General features: G+C 39.6%; 3 protein-coding genes across 3 annotated transcripts in view; 1 reads left to right on the forward strand and 2 right to left on the reverse strand.

Moving 5' to 3' along the window:
- Window positions 1–1,481: 1,481 nt before the first annotated feature.
- eno1b (enolase 1b, (alpha)) lies at window positions 1,482–8,586 on the reverse strand. The gene is made up of 12 exons (XM_058632808.1): window positions 8,460–8,586; window positions 7,449–7,543; window positions 6,243–6,338; window positions 5,641–5,699; window positions 5,447–5,516; window positions 4,732–4,865; window positions 4,398–4,620; window positions 3,960–4,157; window positions 3,618–3,819; window positions 2,819–2,927; window positions 2,015–2,073; window positions 1,482–1,827 (listed from the first exon to the last, which is right to left on the reverse strand). The coding sequence occupies exons 2-12, from the start codon at window positions 7,531–7,533 to the stop codon at window positions 1,758–1,760; spliced, it is 1,305 nt and encodes a 434-aa protein (XP_058488791.1). The 5' UTR covers window positions 7,534–7,543; window positions 8,460–8,586; the 3' UTR covers window positions 1,482–1,757.
- Window positions 8,587–8,801: 215 nt separating this feature from the next.
- On the forward strand, window positions 8,802–11,532 carry ppil1 (peptidylprolyl isomerase (cyclophilin)-like 1). The gene is made up of 4 exons (XM_058632809.1): window positions 8,802–8,993; window positions 9,201–9,355; window positions 10,735–10,803; window positions 11,121–11,532. The coding sequence occupies exons 1-4, from the start codon at window positions 8,935–8,937 to the stop codon at window positions 11,339–11,341; spliced, it is 504 nt and encodes a 167-aa protein (XP_058488792.1). The 5' UTR covers window positions 8,802–8,934; the 3' UTR covers window positions 11,342–11,532.
- Window positions 11,533–14,612: 3,080 nt separating this feature from the next.
- Window positions 14,613–17,008, reverse strand: part of slc6a11a (solute carrier family 6 member 11a) — a 29,687-nt gene continuing 27,291 nt past the window's right edge. Inside the window, exon 15 of the mRNA XM_058632807.1 lies at window positions 14,613–15,521. Coding sequence (XP_058488790.1) covers window positions 15,378–15,521 — 144 coding nt within the window. The 3' untranslated portion in view covers window positions 14,613–15,377. The remainder of the gene's footprint in view (window positions 15,522–17,008) is intronic.

Below are 17,008 nucleotides of genomic sequence, written 5' to 3' on the forward strand. Positions count from 1 at the left end.
GGATTCGGCAGCCACAGCAGCTGCCGTTTGTGCCGCCGCCGCCGCCGCTGCCTGTTAATGTGCAGCTCGCAGCGGCTCCTGCTGCTGTTCCTGTTACACAGCACATGCATCCATGAATCAAACAACAACACGGCCCAGTGCGGCCGCCACCGCTGTGCTTCATCAACAGCCATTACAGCGCATTAGCACCTATCGACACACAAACACTGCTGATGACCGGTGTGTATTTACAACGGAACGACTATGGTACAGAATACCACATGAAAACCACAAGCTTTTTAGTTTAACACTGCACACGTACTTGCATGGACGAGTTAAAATGCAGTGATTTCACCAATTATAAACATTTTGTCGACTATGTATTTCAATACACTAAATAGAAAGTGACCGTCTTTATTAACATAGATCAAGTTAGGGCTGAAACGATTACTCGATTAATAATCAATTAATAAATTAATCGTCAACTATTTTGATAATCGGTTTGAGTATATTCTAAAGAATTAAAACCAGTTTCTGTGATTTTCAGTTTATTAAATATTTGCTCCATATAACAAAAAATTGATTGATTAAAATTTCCCCTTCTTTGGTTTGCTGACAAAACAAGACATTTGAGAACATCGTCATTTCAAGGTTTGACATACACTGAAAATTTGATATTTTATAGACCAAACGATCACTCGATTAATTGAGAAAAATAATGGACAAATAATAGTTAGTTGCAGCCCTAATCAAGATGGATCCATTCATTTGTAATAACACTACATACATAAATAATTGGTAATGCCTCCCTCAAAACTATCAAACAAAAACAGCTCACGATATAATGATCTAGAAATAGAACTTAAGTGAATGTGGGACAATACCAGTGGAAGGGAAAAAAAAGAGATGAGAAACTGCCCCCAACAAAAATCCCTGGTGACATCAAAATATAAGTGGTCCAGATTATCGTCCTCTTTGGCATTCCTCATATATTATTGCTATGAGAACCCCCGAGTTCAAAGGATGAACTTGGCTTCACAAGTGAAAAATGGAGCAGGACTCAAAGGGGGGAAAATAAGAAAAATCTCTCTGCCACAGCTAGTTAAGATACACAACAAATCAATTAAAAAAATAAGTCACCATGGTGACATACATACCAGTGTTTGCCACTATTTTGTGACCAAGTAGTCAGGGTTTCCTCAGACGTAGTTGACCCCACAGGATGCATCATCAGTGGCGAGAACTCCTTTCTTTCACATTTTGGCCGCTAAAACCTACATTTTAAAAGGCTGCATAATTGTATAAAGTACTAAATCAAAGCATTTATTCATTAAAAGAAATGGAGAACTATCTATTAAATGCATGTGAGAATAAATGGCTTCAAGGGTCTCACTGTGTAGCCTGACAAGAAATGATCGTTTCACTCCATTATATAGCATTATATAACAATGTCATTTCACCAAACTGACATCTACCACCACCACAGCAGATCACAGAACAGCTTTTGTCACTAGCAAAACATTTTATTAACTGTATCAAGTGCAATTTGACAATAAGTGCTGCGAATCAAGTTACAATCCAATCTTGTTTTTAAAAAACAAATCAAAATACAGTTGAAGATTTTAAAGTGTCATAGGTCTACAGTATGTTTTATTTTCTTTGAATCAGTTAGCATGCAAATTGGTCTACATTACTTAGTATTTATTGATTGATCATAATCCAGTGCTGTTTTGCATTTGTGTGAATCCATTTGTATGAAAAGTAAATGCTTCATACATTTACTCAATCACTGGCTTTCTGAAGTTTCTTCCAGCAAAACGAGCCTTGGCCCCCAAATCCTCTTCAATTCTGCAGTAAAGAAAACATTCAAAAAGTTAGGTCGATCCTGACTTTACTGAAGTACACCTAAACTATGATTAATGTGCCAACTAAAACATATGTATGATTTGAGCGCAAGTAACTAAGTTTATTTATGAAGTTTATCAAAAAGCAGACATAATTTCCTCACTCCTCTGTTTGGGAAATAATGACTTACCTCAGAATCTGGTTGTATTTGGCCAAACGCTCAGAGCGACAAGGTGCCCCAGTCTTGATCTGAAATGATTGTGTACAGTGAGTGGCAGTCTCCATTAAGCCCCTTTTCCACCTATGATCCCAGCTCGCCACGGCACAGTTTAGGTTGGTTTTCCACTACAAAATAGTACCTACTCAACATGGGCGGAGTCATCATTGCACAGCTGAATGAAACTGCCGTGACTTCGTTTTACATGCGACACACAAACGAGTGACGAGTGACTTGTAAAGCAGTTGTTTACAGTGTAACTGAATCATTAGAATCATATAATCAACAAAAAATATTTGTTCAGTGCTTCCTCCATGACCGGAGCACAGACTCCATCCGACACAGTCACTGGACTGGAATACAGCGGCACTCCCGTTGTATCAGACTCCCACGTTAAATGTTGAGATTTTAGACATTTCCCTGGTAATTGTTGGAGATTAACCCACGTTTCTAGGATTGTTAAGTCTTTTTCACTGTTTTAATTGTTTGGCTTGATTCTTATGTTGGACATCTCTTCCTGTGACGGCACTCAGTGGCCGGCAGTCTGGCGACGTCACGCATAGTATCGCCACAGCTCGCTTGGAACCTCGCCAGAGCAGGTACTATGCTAGTGGGAACGCAAATTAACCATGCCGAGTCGAGTCGGTGGAAACACACCATTAGTCTTCAACAGTTCATCACAAATATAATGCAGCCTTTATTAATGTTTGTTATTCATTTATGCAGTTATTCAGAATACTTTGTTTCAGTATACACTTGACAATAATATGAATTTACCTGTCCAGTGCACAAGCCAACCACCAAATCTGCTATGAAAGCATCCTCAGTTTCACCAGAGCGATGGCTGACCATCACACCCCAGTCATTCTGCTGAGCTATCTTACAGCTGTGGGCAGAAGAGACATTTTGTATTTTGAGGACATCAGCTTCCACACAATCACATAAAGTTGAGTAAATAACATTTCGTTTCACTTTATCCATGCAGTCGGACATTGCGTACATATTCTTGGGTAAAAAAATAAAACTGGGGCACACCAGACTAGAGTGTGAATTCCCAAACTCAGCTTTTCAAGACCCGACAGGACCCAACGTGCTGGGCCATGATCTGACAACATTTTAAGATGATAAGTTTTGAATGAGGTGCAATCACTTTGGCTGGGCTAGGCCGAATATGTGTGTAGCACCAGAGAGATCATTCATCTAAATGATTTTACACTTTTTTTCGATTACGCACAGTTTGTTCTTATTGATATTCATTTTATACAGCTCAAAACAAGCAATAACAATGGTAACAACTGTATTTTAGGGACAGTGGTATATTCTATCCATCAAATCTTGTTCTTCAGACTGAAGAGAACATCTTCGTTTCTCACAGATCTGCACAAATGTCACACATTGATCATTTTAAATATGTTTTTCAAATAAAAATGAGAACAATAATGATGTAAAAATTACCATGCCCTCTGATAACAGCAATCATATCACAATTCCTGTCAACCTTGGTCATTACGGGTCAACCCGTGTCTTCTAATATTAAACGGGCTTGCATGCACATAAATATAAAATGTTGGCTTACGCTTTTATGGACTCAGTAACTGTGCCGATCTGATTGACTTTCAGCAGCAGACAGTTGCAGGCTTTCTCCTTCACAGCTCTGTCGATGCGAGTGGAGTTGGTTACCGTCAGATCGTCTCCAACGACCTGAAAATCTGTGCTTCCAGTGAAATTGGTCCAGGCCTGCCAGTCATCCTGGTCAAAGGGATCCTCGATCGAAACCACTGTGAGAGAAAAGAAGCAAGACAGACCTCAACCTTCATGAAACCACTTTGGTGCAGACACCAATAATAATAATAATACATCATGTGTACTTATCTGCTTGTGTTAAATGTGAAGTGTTAACAGAGCATGCGAAAGTTACCGGGATAATCCTTCACAAAGTCTTTATAGAGATCAGACAGCTGGTCAGGAGTGATGTAACGGCTTGGGTCAGCGGGTGACTTGAAGTCAAGGTCATATTTTCCATCCCTGTAGAACTCAGATGCTGCCACATCCATGCCAATCACAACCTCATCTGTGTAGCCAGCTTTGGCGATGGCCACTTTGATTAACTCCAGGGCTGAAGGTTTGAAAAAATATAAAAAGTTGTCTCAGTTGTCATTTACAAGGCTTTACTTTGTTTTACATGTCTCCAATATTTCTGCTCCAACATGAAAGCAAGTGGGTGGGAAAACATCATTTAATATAATTTGGCAACACAACAAAACCTTCCACTAAATATTAAGTTAAGTGTTTCCGACTGTTGGGTACAGCAGCTATAAAATCCAGGACCTACATCAATAGAACAGTAGCTCTTTACCTTCCTTGTTTTCCAAGATGTTTGGAGCAAAACCACCTTCGTCACCCACATTGGTGGCATCCTGTCCGTATTTCTTCTTGATGACATTTTTGAGATTGTGGTAGACCTCGGCTCCAATACGCATGGCCTCTTTGAAGGTGCTGGCACCAACTGGCAGGATCATGAATTCCTGCATGGCAAGCTTGTTGCCTGCGTGGGAGCCACCGTTGATTACGTTAAAGGCCTGGTGAGGGCACAAGATGGGGGGAAACGACAGTTAATTGACAGATAAACTGAATATTGATGGTGAAAAAAAGGAAATGTATGAATTTCCATTCAGTGTACAATTCCTTACCGGCACAGGCAAGATGACTTCAGGGTTTCCCGCAAGGTCAGCAATGTGACGATACAGGGGGACTCCTTTCTCTGCTGCACCAGCTTTGCAAACAGCAAGAGACACACCTAGGATAGCATTGGCTCCCAATTTGGCTATTTGGGATAAAGCAAAAAAATCAAAAACATACATCAAACCTCATTGGAAACACTTATCATTACACAGCAAGAGAGCCAGAACAACGCTGCATTCAATGCCATCATTAATACATGAATATCAGAATGAAAGACCAGGAAAATCTTATATTGGTCTGGCCACAGAGTGTTGGCAAAATACAACATAACCATTTTTTAAGCCTTGTTCTTACAGCATTTAAAACAGCCTGAATTAACCACTTTTGTGTCATTACATAAGCCCCCTTTCCACCTATGGTCTCAGCTCGCCACGGCACCGTTTAAGTTGGTTTTCCACTACTAAAATAGTACCTACTCAACGTGGGCAGAGTCATCACTGCACGGCTGCATGAAACTGCCGTGACTACGTAGTCACGTAGCCATTTTGCTACAGGATTACCGACACTTGATGTTGTTCATTTCAACACATGAAACGTACAGAAATACAGTCACACCGTTTCTCAGAGGAACGCCACGTACATATCACTGTGTAGATATTTTTAAAAGTCTGGACCGTATATGGTTGTTACAGAATAACATACCACTGCAGTGTGGCCACTTACATTTGTTGTCCGTGCCATCCATGTCAATCATCTTCTGGTCAATTCTCTCTTGCTCAACAACACTGAACTCCTAAACGAGATGAGCGAAAACAAGTTTGTGATTTAAACAAAATAATAATAATAATAATAAAAAAAAACTCAATAAATATGAAACATGGGGAGAAACAAACGGAGAATAAGGTCAATTGACTTACTTGGCCAACAAGTGCAGGTGCAATAATTGAATTTATGTGAGAAACAGCATTCAAGACTCCTGTAACAGAGAGGATTATAGACCCACCACAAGAATTAAAATCTTGCAAAGCCAGAATAAACATATTTAGCAACACATGCAACTCTTCATTCCACAAATGAGTTAAGTTTCTGTCCATGCAGCAGTGAAAGTTTTCATATAATTTGTTTTTCACAATTATTTTATTAGTCTAAAGTCTAATTTCACAGAAAATCAATGCACGGCCGAAAAACATATACTTTAAGCTGTAAAGCTTTACATACAATTCACCATGCATGTCATATCTGGTCAATTCTTCGTTACCCAATCTTATTTTAGTTGTGCAATTAAATGACGATGTAAAAAATGACGGTCAATTTTTTAAATTGAGGTCAGGCAATGGAAACTCACTAACCCTTTCACATCTGGCAAAAAGAAAGAGAGAGAATAGAGAGGGAAAGAGAAATATAAATGTATTCCTTGAACCAAATGTGTCCAATAATTGAATTTAGAAGTAAGACATAATTAATACAATACAAAAAAATCAAATCATTTTAATTCAAAAGAAAAAGATGATACACAAACCTTTGCCGAGGAAACGAGACTTGTCATTGTCGCGGAGCTCCAAGGCTTCATAGATTCCAGTAGATGCTCCGCTTGGTACAGCAGCCCTGAACAAGCCTGACAAAATATTACATGAACTACTTTAGAAACTTTGAAACAAACTGTAAAACAAGCAATTATATGGCATGAACACTAAACTCAAAACAAATTGGCACTCAGCAGTGTACGTAGCTCTACCACATGTAAACAAGAATGTTAAGATCCATGTGAAATTGACAAGAAATGTTAAATACACCACAATATTCACTGTGTAATAGCAAATTCATGATTGCCGACAGTAACCACGTCATGTGGTAGCCCAGCATTTAACATAATGTCATTTCTCCATTTCCATTCTCACAACATGATATAAAAGGTCTTCACAAAAGGACAAACTTCCTCTGTCCCAGAACAAAACCTTCAGTCATGGCAGCCACATCATCTCAGGTGCATAAAAACAATTCATCCTGTGTTGCCTCTGCCATACTTAAAAACTGACACCACCACTGACACTAGATGTCTCACTAGTACGAGCAAAAAGAAAAAGCAGCTGTTCAACCAAGTAAACTGTCTACGGAGGCTTGTGGTTAGATGTTCCTGAGTTAGTCTTATTCTTGCAGCCACAGGCTCAGCACAACTTAACTACATGGTGGCTAGAGGTTAAACAGCACTGGCAAGTATCATTACAACAGTTGTGCCATCTGTAGCATAGACTGTATAAATATTAAAAGCTACTGCACTATTATTTCTTGTTTGCCAGTTTTGTGGTGGGAAGGAGACACACGTGAAAAAGAAAACGTGAGTGCTGATCAGAGCTGGAACTATCACACCTTTAGAAAGAAAGAACGGCATAGGTTTAAACAAGGCAAAGCTCATACAATATATTGGTAGGCTTGTGGATTAATGTTTAAAATCTTATACGTACAGCATCTATGGAAAAAAATGTATCAGCACCCAAACAGAACCCAGATTTGATATTGTATTCCAAGGCCCATGCCCATTTCCCACCTTGCAAATTAGTATTATCAGTATTTATGGTGTAGTCCTACTTTAGTGGTTAGCACTGTTGCCTCACAGTGGGGATAGGTAAAATGCAGAGTTACTACCGTACTGAGGTATTTCCATTACCTCTGCCAAGGATGAGTAGCTGGTGGAATCAATTTCCTTATACAGTACATTTAGACCTACCTTTGTTAGTGTGAAGGTCAACCTCTACGGTCGGGTTTCCACGAGAGTCGAAGATCTCTCGGGCATGGATCTTGACAATAGACATGATGCAGGACCTTGAGATGAGACAAAGTTGAACAGCTTTACTTGTCACCTCTGGTTTCAGATAAAACAATATTACAGTTTAAAGCAAGCTTAAAGTCAGTTTTCTGACACCGGTTACATATGATTCATGTCTTCTACTTTCTTTCTGTCCCTGGAACTTGCTCACAAAAATTAGAAATACTGAGAAGCATGCTACCCATCCTAATAGGATTGGACTCATCTGATTAACCACATGACAGTGTCGATGCAAAGATTGATGTATCTGTCAAAGTAAAGCTTGCAGTTGCAAGTAATAGTAATTGAGCATTACTGCGTTGCGTGTATACAATGTTACAAAGCAGAGTGCGAGGACCACGTGCAGGAAAGCCAGTTAAGGTTTAAGGAAGTAGACACCAATCAAATGTCTATAGTTGCAAATATGTGGGTCAAGGTTAAGACATTATTGTTGATATAACAGAGAAGACGGTTATTTAAATGTAAATCTAACATAAATGATCCCGTATCGTGGTGATTTCAATTCTATAATTAAATTAAAAGCAGAATAAAAGAAAATTAAGCAAAGGCGTGCCCTTGAGTGTGCACGGGTGATTCTGTCCTTTCCTAATGGTGGAATTAAGAAGACAATTTATTCTAAAAAATAGGCTCATAAATTAGGCCAATTGACAAAGCGCTTTAGATTATTAATTAATGTATATATAATGTATATATGTACATATATAATAGCACGTGAGCATGACATTCCTTAGCTTTGCAATCTCAACTTCCTTAGCTTTTACTCTTAACTTCCTTAGCTAGCAAACTAAACCATTACGCATTACAGAGAAAGAGAAATTACGGAGAAATTATTCTACAAAATCCGAACTGCTGTACAACAAAGTACAAGTTTGCATGATGACAACGTTAGGAAGCACAAATAAGTGACTCTACCTTGGTATGAAACGCAGAGAAGTGTCGTAACAAACTTCTTCACTCTAAAATTGTCTAGAGTGAGTCAAGTCAGCTGAGCCCGGATCTCAGCCGTAGCAACATCCTGTATTTCAAAATAAAGCGTCAACGGAAACAAATAATATATAAATACGAAAATAAATTGAGTGGCAAGTAATAACTACACGAATACAATATGTTACTAATATCCCTTGTGCTCACACCGTTATTGTTTTTATTATTATTATGAGCAGTCGTGGTGGTAGTGTTGGACACTCCAGTCCAGTAGGCAGCGGTATTGCGCGATTAAGCCAATTGCAAACTGCCAATAAACCCAAAAGAAGAAGAGGAAAATAGCGGCAATCACAGAAGAAGAAGCTTCCCTGTCTTGTAGTGAATCAATGTGCTACACTCACTTTGTTCTAAATCCCAAACGTACTTGTTTAGAAGCGACAGAAGGTCACTCTCTACAGTAACAATGTTGTCCGGGGTTCCTCCAGATACGTGGCAGCCGCCCACAGTTGCCTTGGACACCACGTGAGTTTTTCATAAAATATCTGAATGTTAGCCCCATTAGCTGAGTTAGCTGTTTGGCAGTAGTAGCTTCATGTTGGACTACCGGCGTTCTGTCAGATCATTTAAGGTCCATCCTCCTCCTCCTCTGAACAAGCATTTGTAAAGTTAATTATAACCCAGAGGATGATGTAAGTGGCATTTATACTAACAGTGGGCTGTGTGTTGCAGAATGGGGACTATAGTGCTGGAGCTGTACTGGCAACACGCACCAAAGACCTGCAAAAACTTTGCCGAGCTTTCCCGAAGAGGCTACTACAATGAGACAAAGTTTCACAGAATAATCAAAGAATTCATGGTGCAGGGTGGAGACCCTACAGGGACAGGTGAGTTCATCACGTTCACTTTTATACTCTTAAAGTTTATAGTTTGACACCAATGTCCGTGCATCTAGGCACCTGTATCAATCAATCCCATGGCAACAACTCAACGTATTTGTGCATGTAGACATCAGTCAATGTGACCTGCTTAAGATCAAACCAAGCATCAGAATGGGGGTGGGAGAAAGGTGATTTAAGTGACTTTGAACATCTGGTTGTTGGTACCAGATGGGCTGGTCTGATTGTTTCAGAAACTGCTGATCTACTGAGATTTCCACACACAACCATCTCTAGGGTTTACAGAGAATAGTCAGACAAAGGCAAAATACTCAGTGTACAGTGGAAATACCATGTCAATTACATACGTCAGAGGACTGGTTCAAAATGATAGAAAGGTTATAGCAACTCAAATATTCACTCGTTACAACCACAGTAAAGCAGATGCATTACAGCAGCAGAAGACCACACCAGACCATTTATTAGGTACAACATAATACCATGGTACTTTAAATGAAGTCCTTTGTGTTGCAGATACAGTAGATTATTCCAAATTGTTTTTAACATGTCACAGTATATGTTCAATAGTGTTTTGAGTTTGTTACAGGTTAAGCTGAACTTGAAAAGATGGAGGTATTCGTGAATAATAATAATCATAATAAACATCATTCAAGTCAAGTTACTGGTTTGAAGAAAAATAAACAATTGATGAATGAAACATGTAACTTTTATAAACTTGTAAGTTCACTGTAACTGTAGCTCTTTTATGTTTACAACCAGGGTCACATGATATTGTCAAATAATGAAACCAGATGTGAGTCAGGCTGTGTTGCCTGACACCAGTGTCCAAGCTCACTTTTGTGGCAGGATGTGTGCAAATCCCTGAGGGCACAGTATCCAAAAACATAGAGATCACTCCCCAAGGAGGGGAGGCTGTAACTGCAGCACTTTAATGCCTGTGGTTTTGGAATAAGATGGTCAACAAACTAATGTGGGTGGAATGTTCCCATGTTAAAATACTTGTTTTGTCCATGGACTGACATCACAAACCTCAGTGTGTTAATGTGGCCTTCTGGTCTATAAATGTTTTAATTGGCTGTGTTGGGGGATGGTGTATTTTGTTGTTCCGAGTCTCGGGTTGTTAGTGCAGTCTTTGAATGTGACTTATTTTTGTAAATTTCCAAATGTAAACTATTTTGACAATTGAGCTGACATTAATGAAGTTTATCAAGCAAAAAATCATATATTTGCTGGTTTAAGAGAACATATCTGATTTAAAACAGAACATTTTTAGGTTTGGTAATTGTTTTAATTAAGAAATGTGAACGTATCACCGTTGAAAGTAATTGTAGCCTAAGAATATTTTGTGATCTTTGTTTTCCAAACAGGTCGTGGTGGCGCCTCCATATTTGGTAAACAGTTTGAAGATGAACTGCACCCAGAACTGAAATTTACAGGTAAAACATTGAAAAATCACAATTGACCAGAAGGGGGCAGGAGTGGAGAATGTTGTAGTTTATACTTAAAAAGCAAGACCTTAGCCAGTATTGGTAAAATTTGTTCAAGTACCTTTTTGTTTTTAACACACTGTTACTAACTGTACCATCTATGCATTGCTTATTACTGATACTGTACCATCTATGCATTGCTTATTACTGATACTGTACCATCTATGCATTGCTTATTACTGATACTGTACCATCTATGCACTGCTTATTACTGATAGTGAGTGAAAGTAAATAAACTTCCTCATTTCATCTGATGCTTCTCTCAGGTGCTGGTATTCTGGCAATGGCCAACGCTGGACCGGACACCAATGGAAGCCAGTTCTTCCTCAGTCTCGGACCTACCCAGTGGTTGGATGGGAAGCACACTATTTTTGGAAGAGTTTACCAGGGGATGGGCGTGGTGAACCGAATCGGGATGGTGGAGACAAACAGTCAAGATCGTCCGGTTGAAGATATAAAAATTCTCAGAGCAAATGTGCCCAATTAAGTCAATGTTATTGTTTTTTTTTACTCTGTTAAAAAAGTAAATGTCAGTTAATTTTTTTAAGTCAGACTATTTGTATTTGTCCATGAGAAGTGCATACCTAATATGGAAATAGTCAATCAATCAAAATATTACACTAATATTAATCTAGTGTTTGGTTATGACTGAGAGAATAAAATATTGTGGAGTAGCGATATGAAAATTAGTGTTTGTAATAATGTAGTTCTAAATTGGCATTGTGCAAACCTCTGCAGTTGCATAGGCACTTAGCATCCTTTATCCAATGGTCAGTTGACTGTCAACACCAAGCAAGAAATGCCATCAAAGTTTGGTGTGATGCCGCAGAGTCATTTGTGTTAACACAACACCTATACGTTATTATGATTTCACAGCCCAGCACTGTCACATTATTCTGGGTAAAAGCCTAAGAATGCCTGTGTTCACATCCATAACAGAACCTTCTCAGGTTTCACATGAAATGAGAATCTTACCTTTCCTGTGCTTCTCACACCTCTCCACATGCACAGGAAGCAGACGAGGACACAAAGTATAGGACTATAAAGCAAGTCAAGGAAACTTGTATGTTTTGTTATACATTAATAACGAAATGAATTAAAATTCAGAAACAAGCAAAAAACAAGGGAGCACTTGAGCCAAGACTAAAAGTGTATGTAATTTATTGCTAAGTGTCCGCTAATGGTGAGCCATGACCATATTATTCTGTGCTATGAATAAACTGTCCCATATTAGACATAACCTTTTCGCCTTTTAGTACTGACAGTTAAGACGCAGACAAGGGGACAGATAGAATTGAAGTGGTAGGACAAGCAGCAAAGGATACAGCAAAGGCTCCAGTTATTTGGCATGTGCCACAACTTTTCTGCCACCAGAGTTCTCCATAAACATCTTGACAGAAGTCTAAAATCATGTAACAACATACACAAGAAGCAACATCTGAGAACTATGCACACAGACAAGAACTGGTAGTTAGGTATATCCACAGAATTTTGTCCTTGTCAAACACACTTTTGTCAAACTGCCAGCAAGGAAGTAGGAGGGGGTCTGGAGGAGAGTGGAGAGAGTTAACCTCGTAAAAATGCAAGGTGGGGAGTTATGGCCACTGGGTTGATTCCCTTGGAGATGGGAAAAGGACCAAAAAGCGTTGGTGCCAGCTAGACCTTCTGTCTAACTCTGTATTTAGCAGCTGACACTTTGTCAGCCAACCTCTTGTAGTTTGTGGCAGGACTGACTGGCCCTTCCTCCTTTCAACAGAACTCCTTTATCTGCATGGACAAAGAGAGCAGGGGAGACCTCTTGTCCTGTAGTAGACAATGGAAACGTAAGACATGATAAAGTATAACGTCTGCCATCTCAGAACATTGGTGGATAATAGTTGAGGAACAGCTCTGTGTTACCTTCAGAGGGGGAAGTAGCTGCACTGAGATTAGTGAGCAAAGGGCAATCGTAGAGTTGGGTATCTGAGGCTGCTTCTCCTCTTTAAAGCTGTAGTGTGTAACTTTCAAATATACTCTTCTTTCTCATGTCTCCTTTCTCTGCAGCCTCTTTCATGCTGAAGTTAGTGGGTGCGGCGGTAGATCAGTGATAGAGTCTTTCAGCTTGAAGGTTGAGGGTTCGATTCCTGACAGCATGGGTATGAAAGTTGAGTGATTGAAAATAGATGCACTGGGAGTGAATGGGTGAATGGCAAAACTGTAGTGTAAAGCAGCTTTGAATGGTCATCAAGACTAGTCAAATGTGATATAAATACAAATCCCATCGCCTGGGGTGTTTTCTTTTCCACCCCTGCATCCCATAAATTGTGATGTCATGGCCACGAGTCAGAAGAAGAAAATAACAACAACACGGCAATGTGTGTTGCAGCGGAAAAAAGGTGGATTTGTGCCAAAGATAGAGCAGATGAAAAACAACATGTTCACTCGTGTCTTACTTTTCCAACAACGCCAATCGGAGCCAAATCAAAACCTGAGTGAATTGCAGCGTTATTTGACCCAAGAGTGAATGTCCATTAAACACATGAAACACATTCCCACTGATAAAGAAACTAACTAACTAACTTAAACCTGTGGTAATGGGTTATGATTCATCCTTGTGCACTGAAACACATTTGCACCAGCAGATGCCAAACAGCAGAAGCTGTGTGAGAACTTCTGGTATGAGCACAGTTGTAATATGCCATTACATTATTTGCCATTTATCTGGAGAAATAGCCCCATTGTATTATAAGTAAGTATAAGTTTAAGATGATCATCTTTGTGACATGTGATCAGAAATGACAAGAACCATCACCAGGAAGAACCTGGAGTGGACCGGTCTTCAAGCGACTTCTCGTCACAAAACACACAGACGCAGGATTTGTTTGTTTGTTTGTTTTTTCCTTTTTTTTTTCTATTTTTATTTAATTTATTTACACAAATCTGACCGTTACATTATCAAGTTGGCAATAAAGAACACGTAACAAATCATAGACTGAACAGAGATCAAATAAAGTACATGAAACCAACAGGAATCAGAGTCAGAATGAATAATATAGATTATGTTTTTCTAAAATAACAAAGGTTTGTTTGGATTTTCTCCAGAACAAGTCGTCTAGCGTTAATAACTCTACATCTGTGGATAAATTTACAGGTGTTAAGTTCATCATTTCCCTTTTTTCTTATCCATTATAACTCATCATGACCATATGATAATAAATTATTCATATCCTTCTAAACTGGAAATATTCCTTTTCATATAGCAAAATATATATATATAAAAGATTGTCTGGTTATAAACGTAAGACATTTTCTTAAGTTTCAATATAGTAAAAAACAACAAAACAAAACAACACTTGGACATGGACTCTTGCTAGTTAAATGCCTCTCTGTCCACACTAATAATTATGGGATGCAGGGTACAATAAGTACCCACATGGTGCAGAAAAAATGGTTAAAAGCTGAATAAAGATCATGGTCACAAAGTTGTTGATTATATTTGATTTAGAACAACGCTTTGCTCCTCCTTTTTTTACAGCACCATGCAGGTACTTGCAGTTCATGTTTTCATATCAGTCCGAAGTGCTTATACACTTAAAGCATATTTAATGTTTTTAAATATTTGTCAGACTACAGATATTTGTCTGCAACCTCCAAAACCTTTTTGTTGAGAGTGGACAAATCAGTGCTAAAACCGTGTAGTGTGAACAAGGCCTTATAATCACAGCTGAAGTTTTTTTTTAAGGGAACTCAGTAGCAAGACTCAGAGACACTGCAAGAAGTACAAAAAGATCATTTCTTTTATTAAGGCTTGGCAGGCAGAAATCAGACAAGAAAAGGCTGGTGACGGGACAGGCAGTTAACCCCAAAACAAAAAGAGGGCAGGCAAAAAACAATTCAAACACAGGCAGGTACAAATAAAAAGAGAAACATGGGCAAGAAATGCTGCAAAAGCACAGTAAACAATGTGACAGGTGTCTGTGAAGGTTCTCATTCATCCGGGTCAAAGACATCTTCAGGAGTTAGCTGTAGGCACCAGTCTACGACTAACTTCTGAAGAAAATCTGACAGGTGATGAGTGGAAATAAATACCACGAGCTAATTTGGTATTAAGAACAGGTGAGCAGGTTAGTAAGAAAGGACGGGTAAGAATCAAGGGAGAGCAGGATTTTAACAATCTGGCAAAAGCAAGCAGAAAGTGGATGAATGAATGAATGAATGAACAGTGACAGGCATAAGAAATAACATTCCAATCCTCTATGGAGGCGGCATATTGTCATATAAAAATAGTGATTTAAGTTAATCATACAAAGCTTAACTGAAAATACATTTCAAACACTTATTATATCTTGTCATTTCTATTCTCTTTGTGATTCTAGTGACTCTTCACTGATTGTGCTGGTGGCAGACCTGATATAGTGAGGTTCTGCATTGTTTATTGCTCTTCATGATCTCTTATAAATGCATAGCTTGTAAATCCTAGACTTCAAAACAACAACAACAACAAAAAAATATGACATTTCATAAACATAAAACTTTTCAGTGTATCACACTTGCATTTCATTCTCAGAGCTTCCCTTGTGTTCGCTGGCAGCAACATTCAGAGCGCTGTCTGGGTTCAGAGGGTACTGCTCAGGCTGCTTTGCTTTGTTTTGCATCTGGATTTTAGGATAGCAAAGCTCTTTGAGGTTCTGTGGAAACAGGTTGGTTGTGTAACAGTCAGTTCACAATTGATAAAAAACAACAACAATGTAAATGCAGTACCATAGATATCCCAAATGGACAGAATTATTTCAAACCATATTCTCCTTTGTTAAATTTAGAACACGCTCAGGGGGGATAGATGTTTTCCTCTCATTATTGGTGGAGACAATATATGGGAAGCAATCCCTCAATGGGACAGCAAAACTTCCACTACGCATACTGCTGAATTAAATTAAGTGTATATAGGGGAAAGTTGTATTAGTATTATTAGAATTTAAATAAATACTGTGCATATACCACACAGATTCTGGAGTATAAGAGACATCATGCCTGTGAGCCTAAAGGCCCTGGTATACTTCTGTGCACATGCCGCTTGCCGAAGTGCACGTCGCATATCGCAAACCCATGGTATACTCGCGCGCCAGGGTCCTGTAGTATCTCACGTCACCATTGGGTGGCGGTACAAGTCTGGACCAGTCTGGACCAGGGAATAGGACGCATTCTTAGGAATGAAGAAGAGAACAATGCTACAGCTCCCTTTGAGAGATCTGGTATGACGCCTGTCAGGCAGGGGAGTCGGGTGTCAGCCGATTCAAGGGTCACCAGTTCGAGGCTTGGCGACTACTTCTTCTGTTGTCGAAATGTATTTTCTGCTTGGTGAGCGGGGCTTATACTACACCTACCAGCGGCAATTCAGTTTGCGCATGCACTGTGCACATGCACCCAACGCGCCCTTTGCACAGGGTTCCAAAATCTGGGCAGTTCGTGCAACGCACGTTGGGTCCGAGCACTGTGTCCGGAAGTATACTAGGGCCTTAAGGGTTCTGCGCAGTATCTTAGCTGTTCCTAGGACTGCGCTCTTCTGGACAGGGATCTCAGATGTTGTTCCTGGAATATGTTGAAGCCATTCTCCCAGTTTGGGGTTACAGTTTCTATGGCTCCTATCACCGCTGGGACCACAGTTGCCTTTGCTCCCCACATCTTCTCAAGCTTCTCGTGTTCCTTCTTCTTGATGTTGCTGACACTTGGTATCGCCACATCTATCAGTACTGCCCTCTTCTGCTGCTTATCGACAACCATTGTGCCTGGTTGATTGGTCACCCCCAGTTTGTCTGTCTGTATCTGGGCTCTGAAGTCCCACAGGAGCTTAAGCTGTGTTTCCATCATGGTACAGTTTGGTGTGGAATGGTGAAGCCCTCAGTTAAGCTCACGTTTCGACTGAGAACAGCACCTTTACTTGGTAGACGTGTCAGCGAGATAAGTACATGGCGTCGTACCAGTGCGCGCACAACAAACAAAGACATCGAACGTGACACAACAGACAACAACATAATGGACAACAGTGGAGCAGCTCATTCTTATCTGCTCAAGCTTTGTATAGAATAGACTACCACCGTTGAAGAAACACGAGTCACAAGGGAGTGACACTTTTCTGTTACCCAATCAGCTGACTATCGTGGCTCTAGCTCCATGC

This window comes from Solea solea, chromosome 6 (assembly GCF_958295425.1).
Source record: "Solea solea chromosome 6, fSolSol10.1, whole genome shotgun sequence".
Taxonomy (NCBI): Eukaryota; Metazoa; Chordata; class Actinopteri; order Pleuronectiformes; family Soleidae; genus Solea; species Solea solea.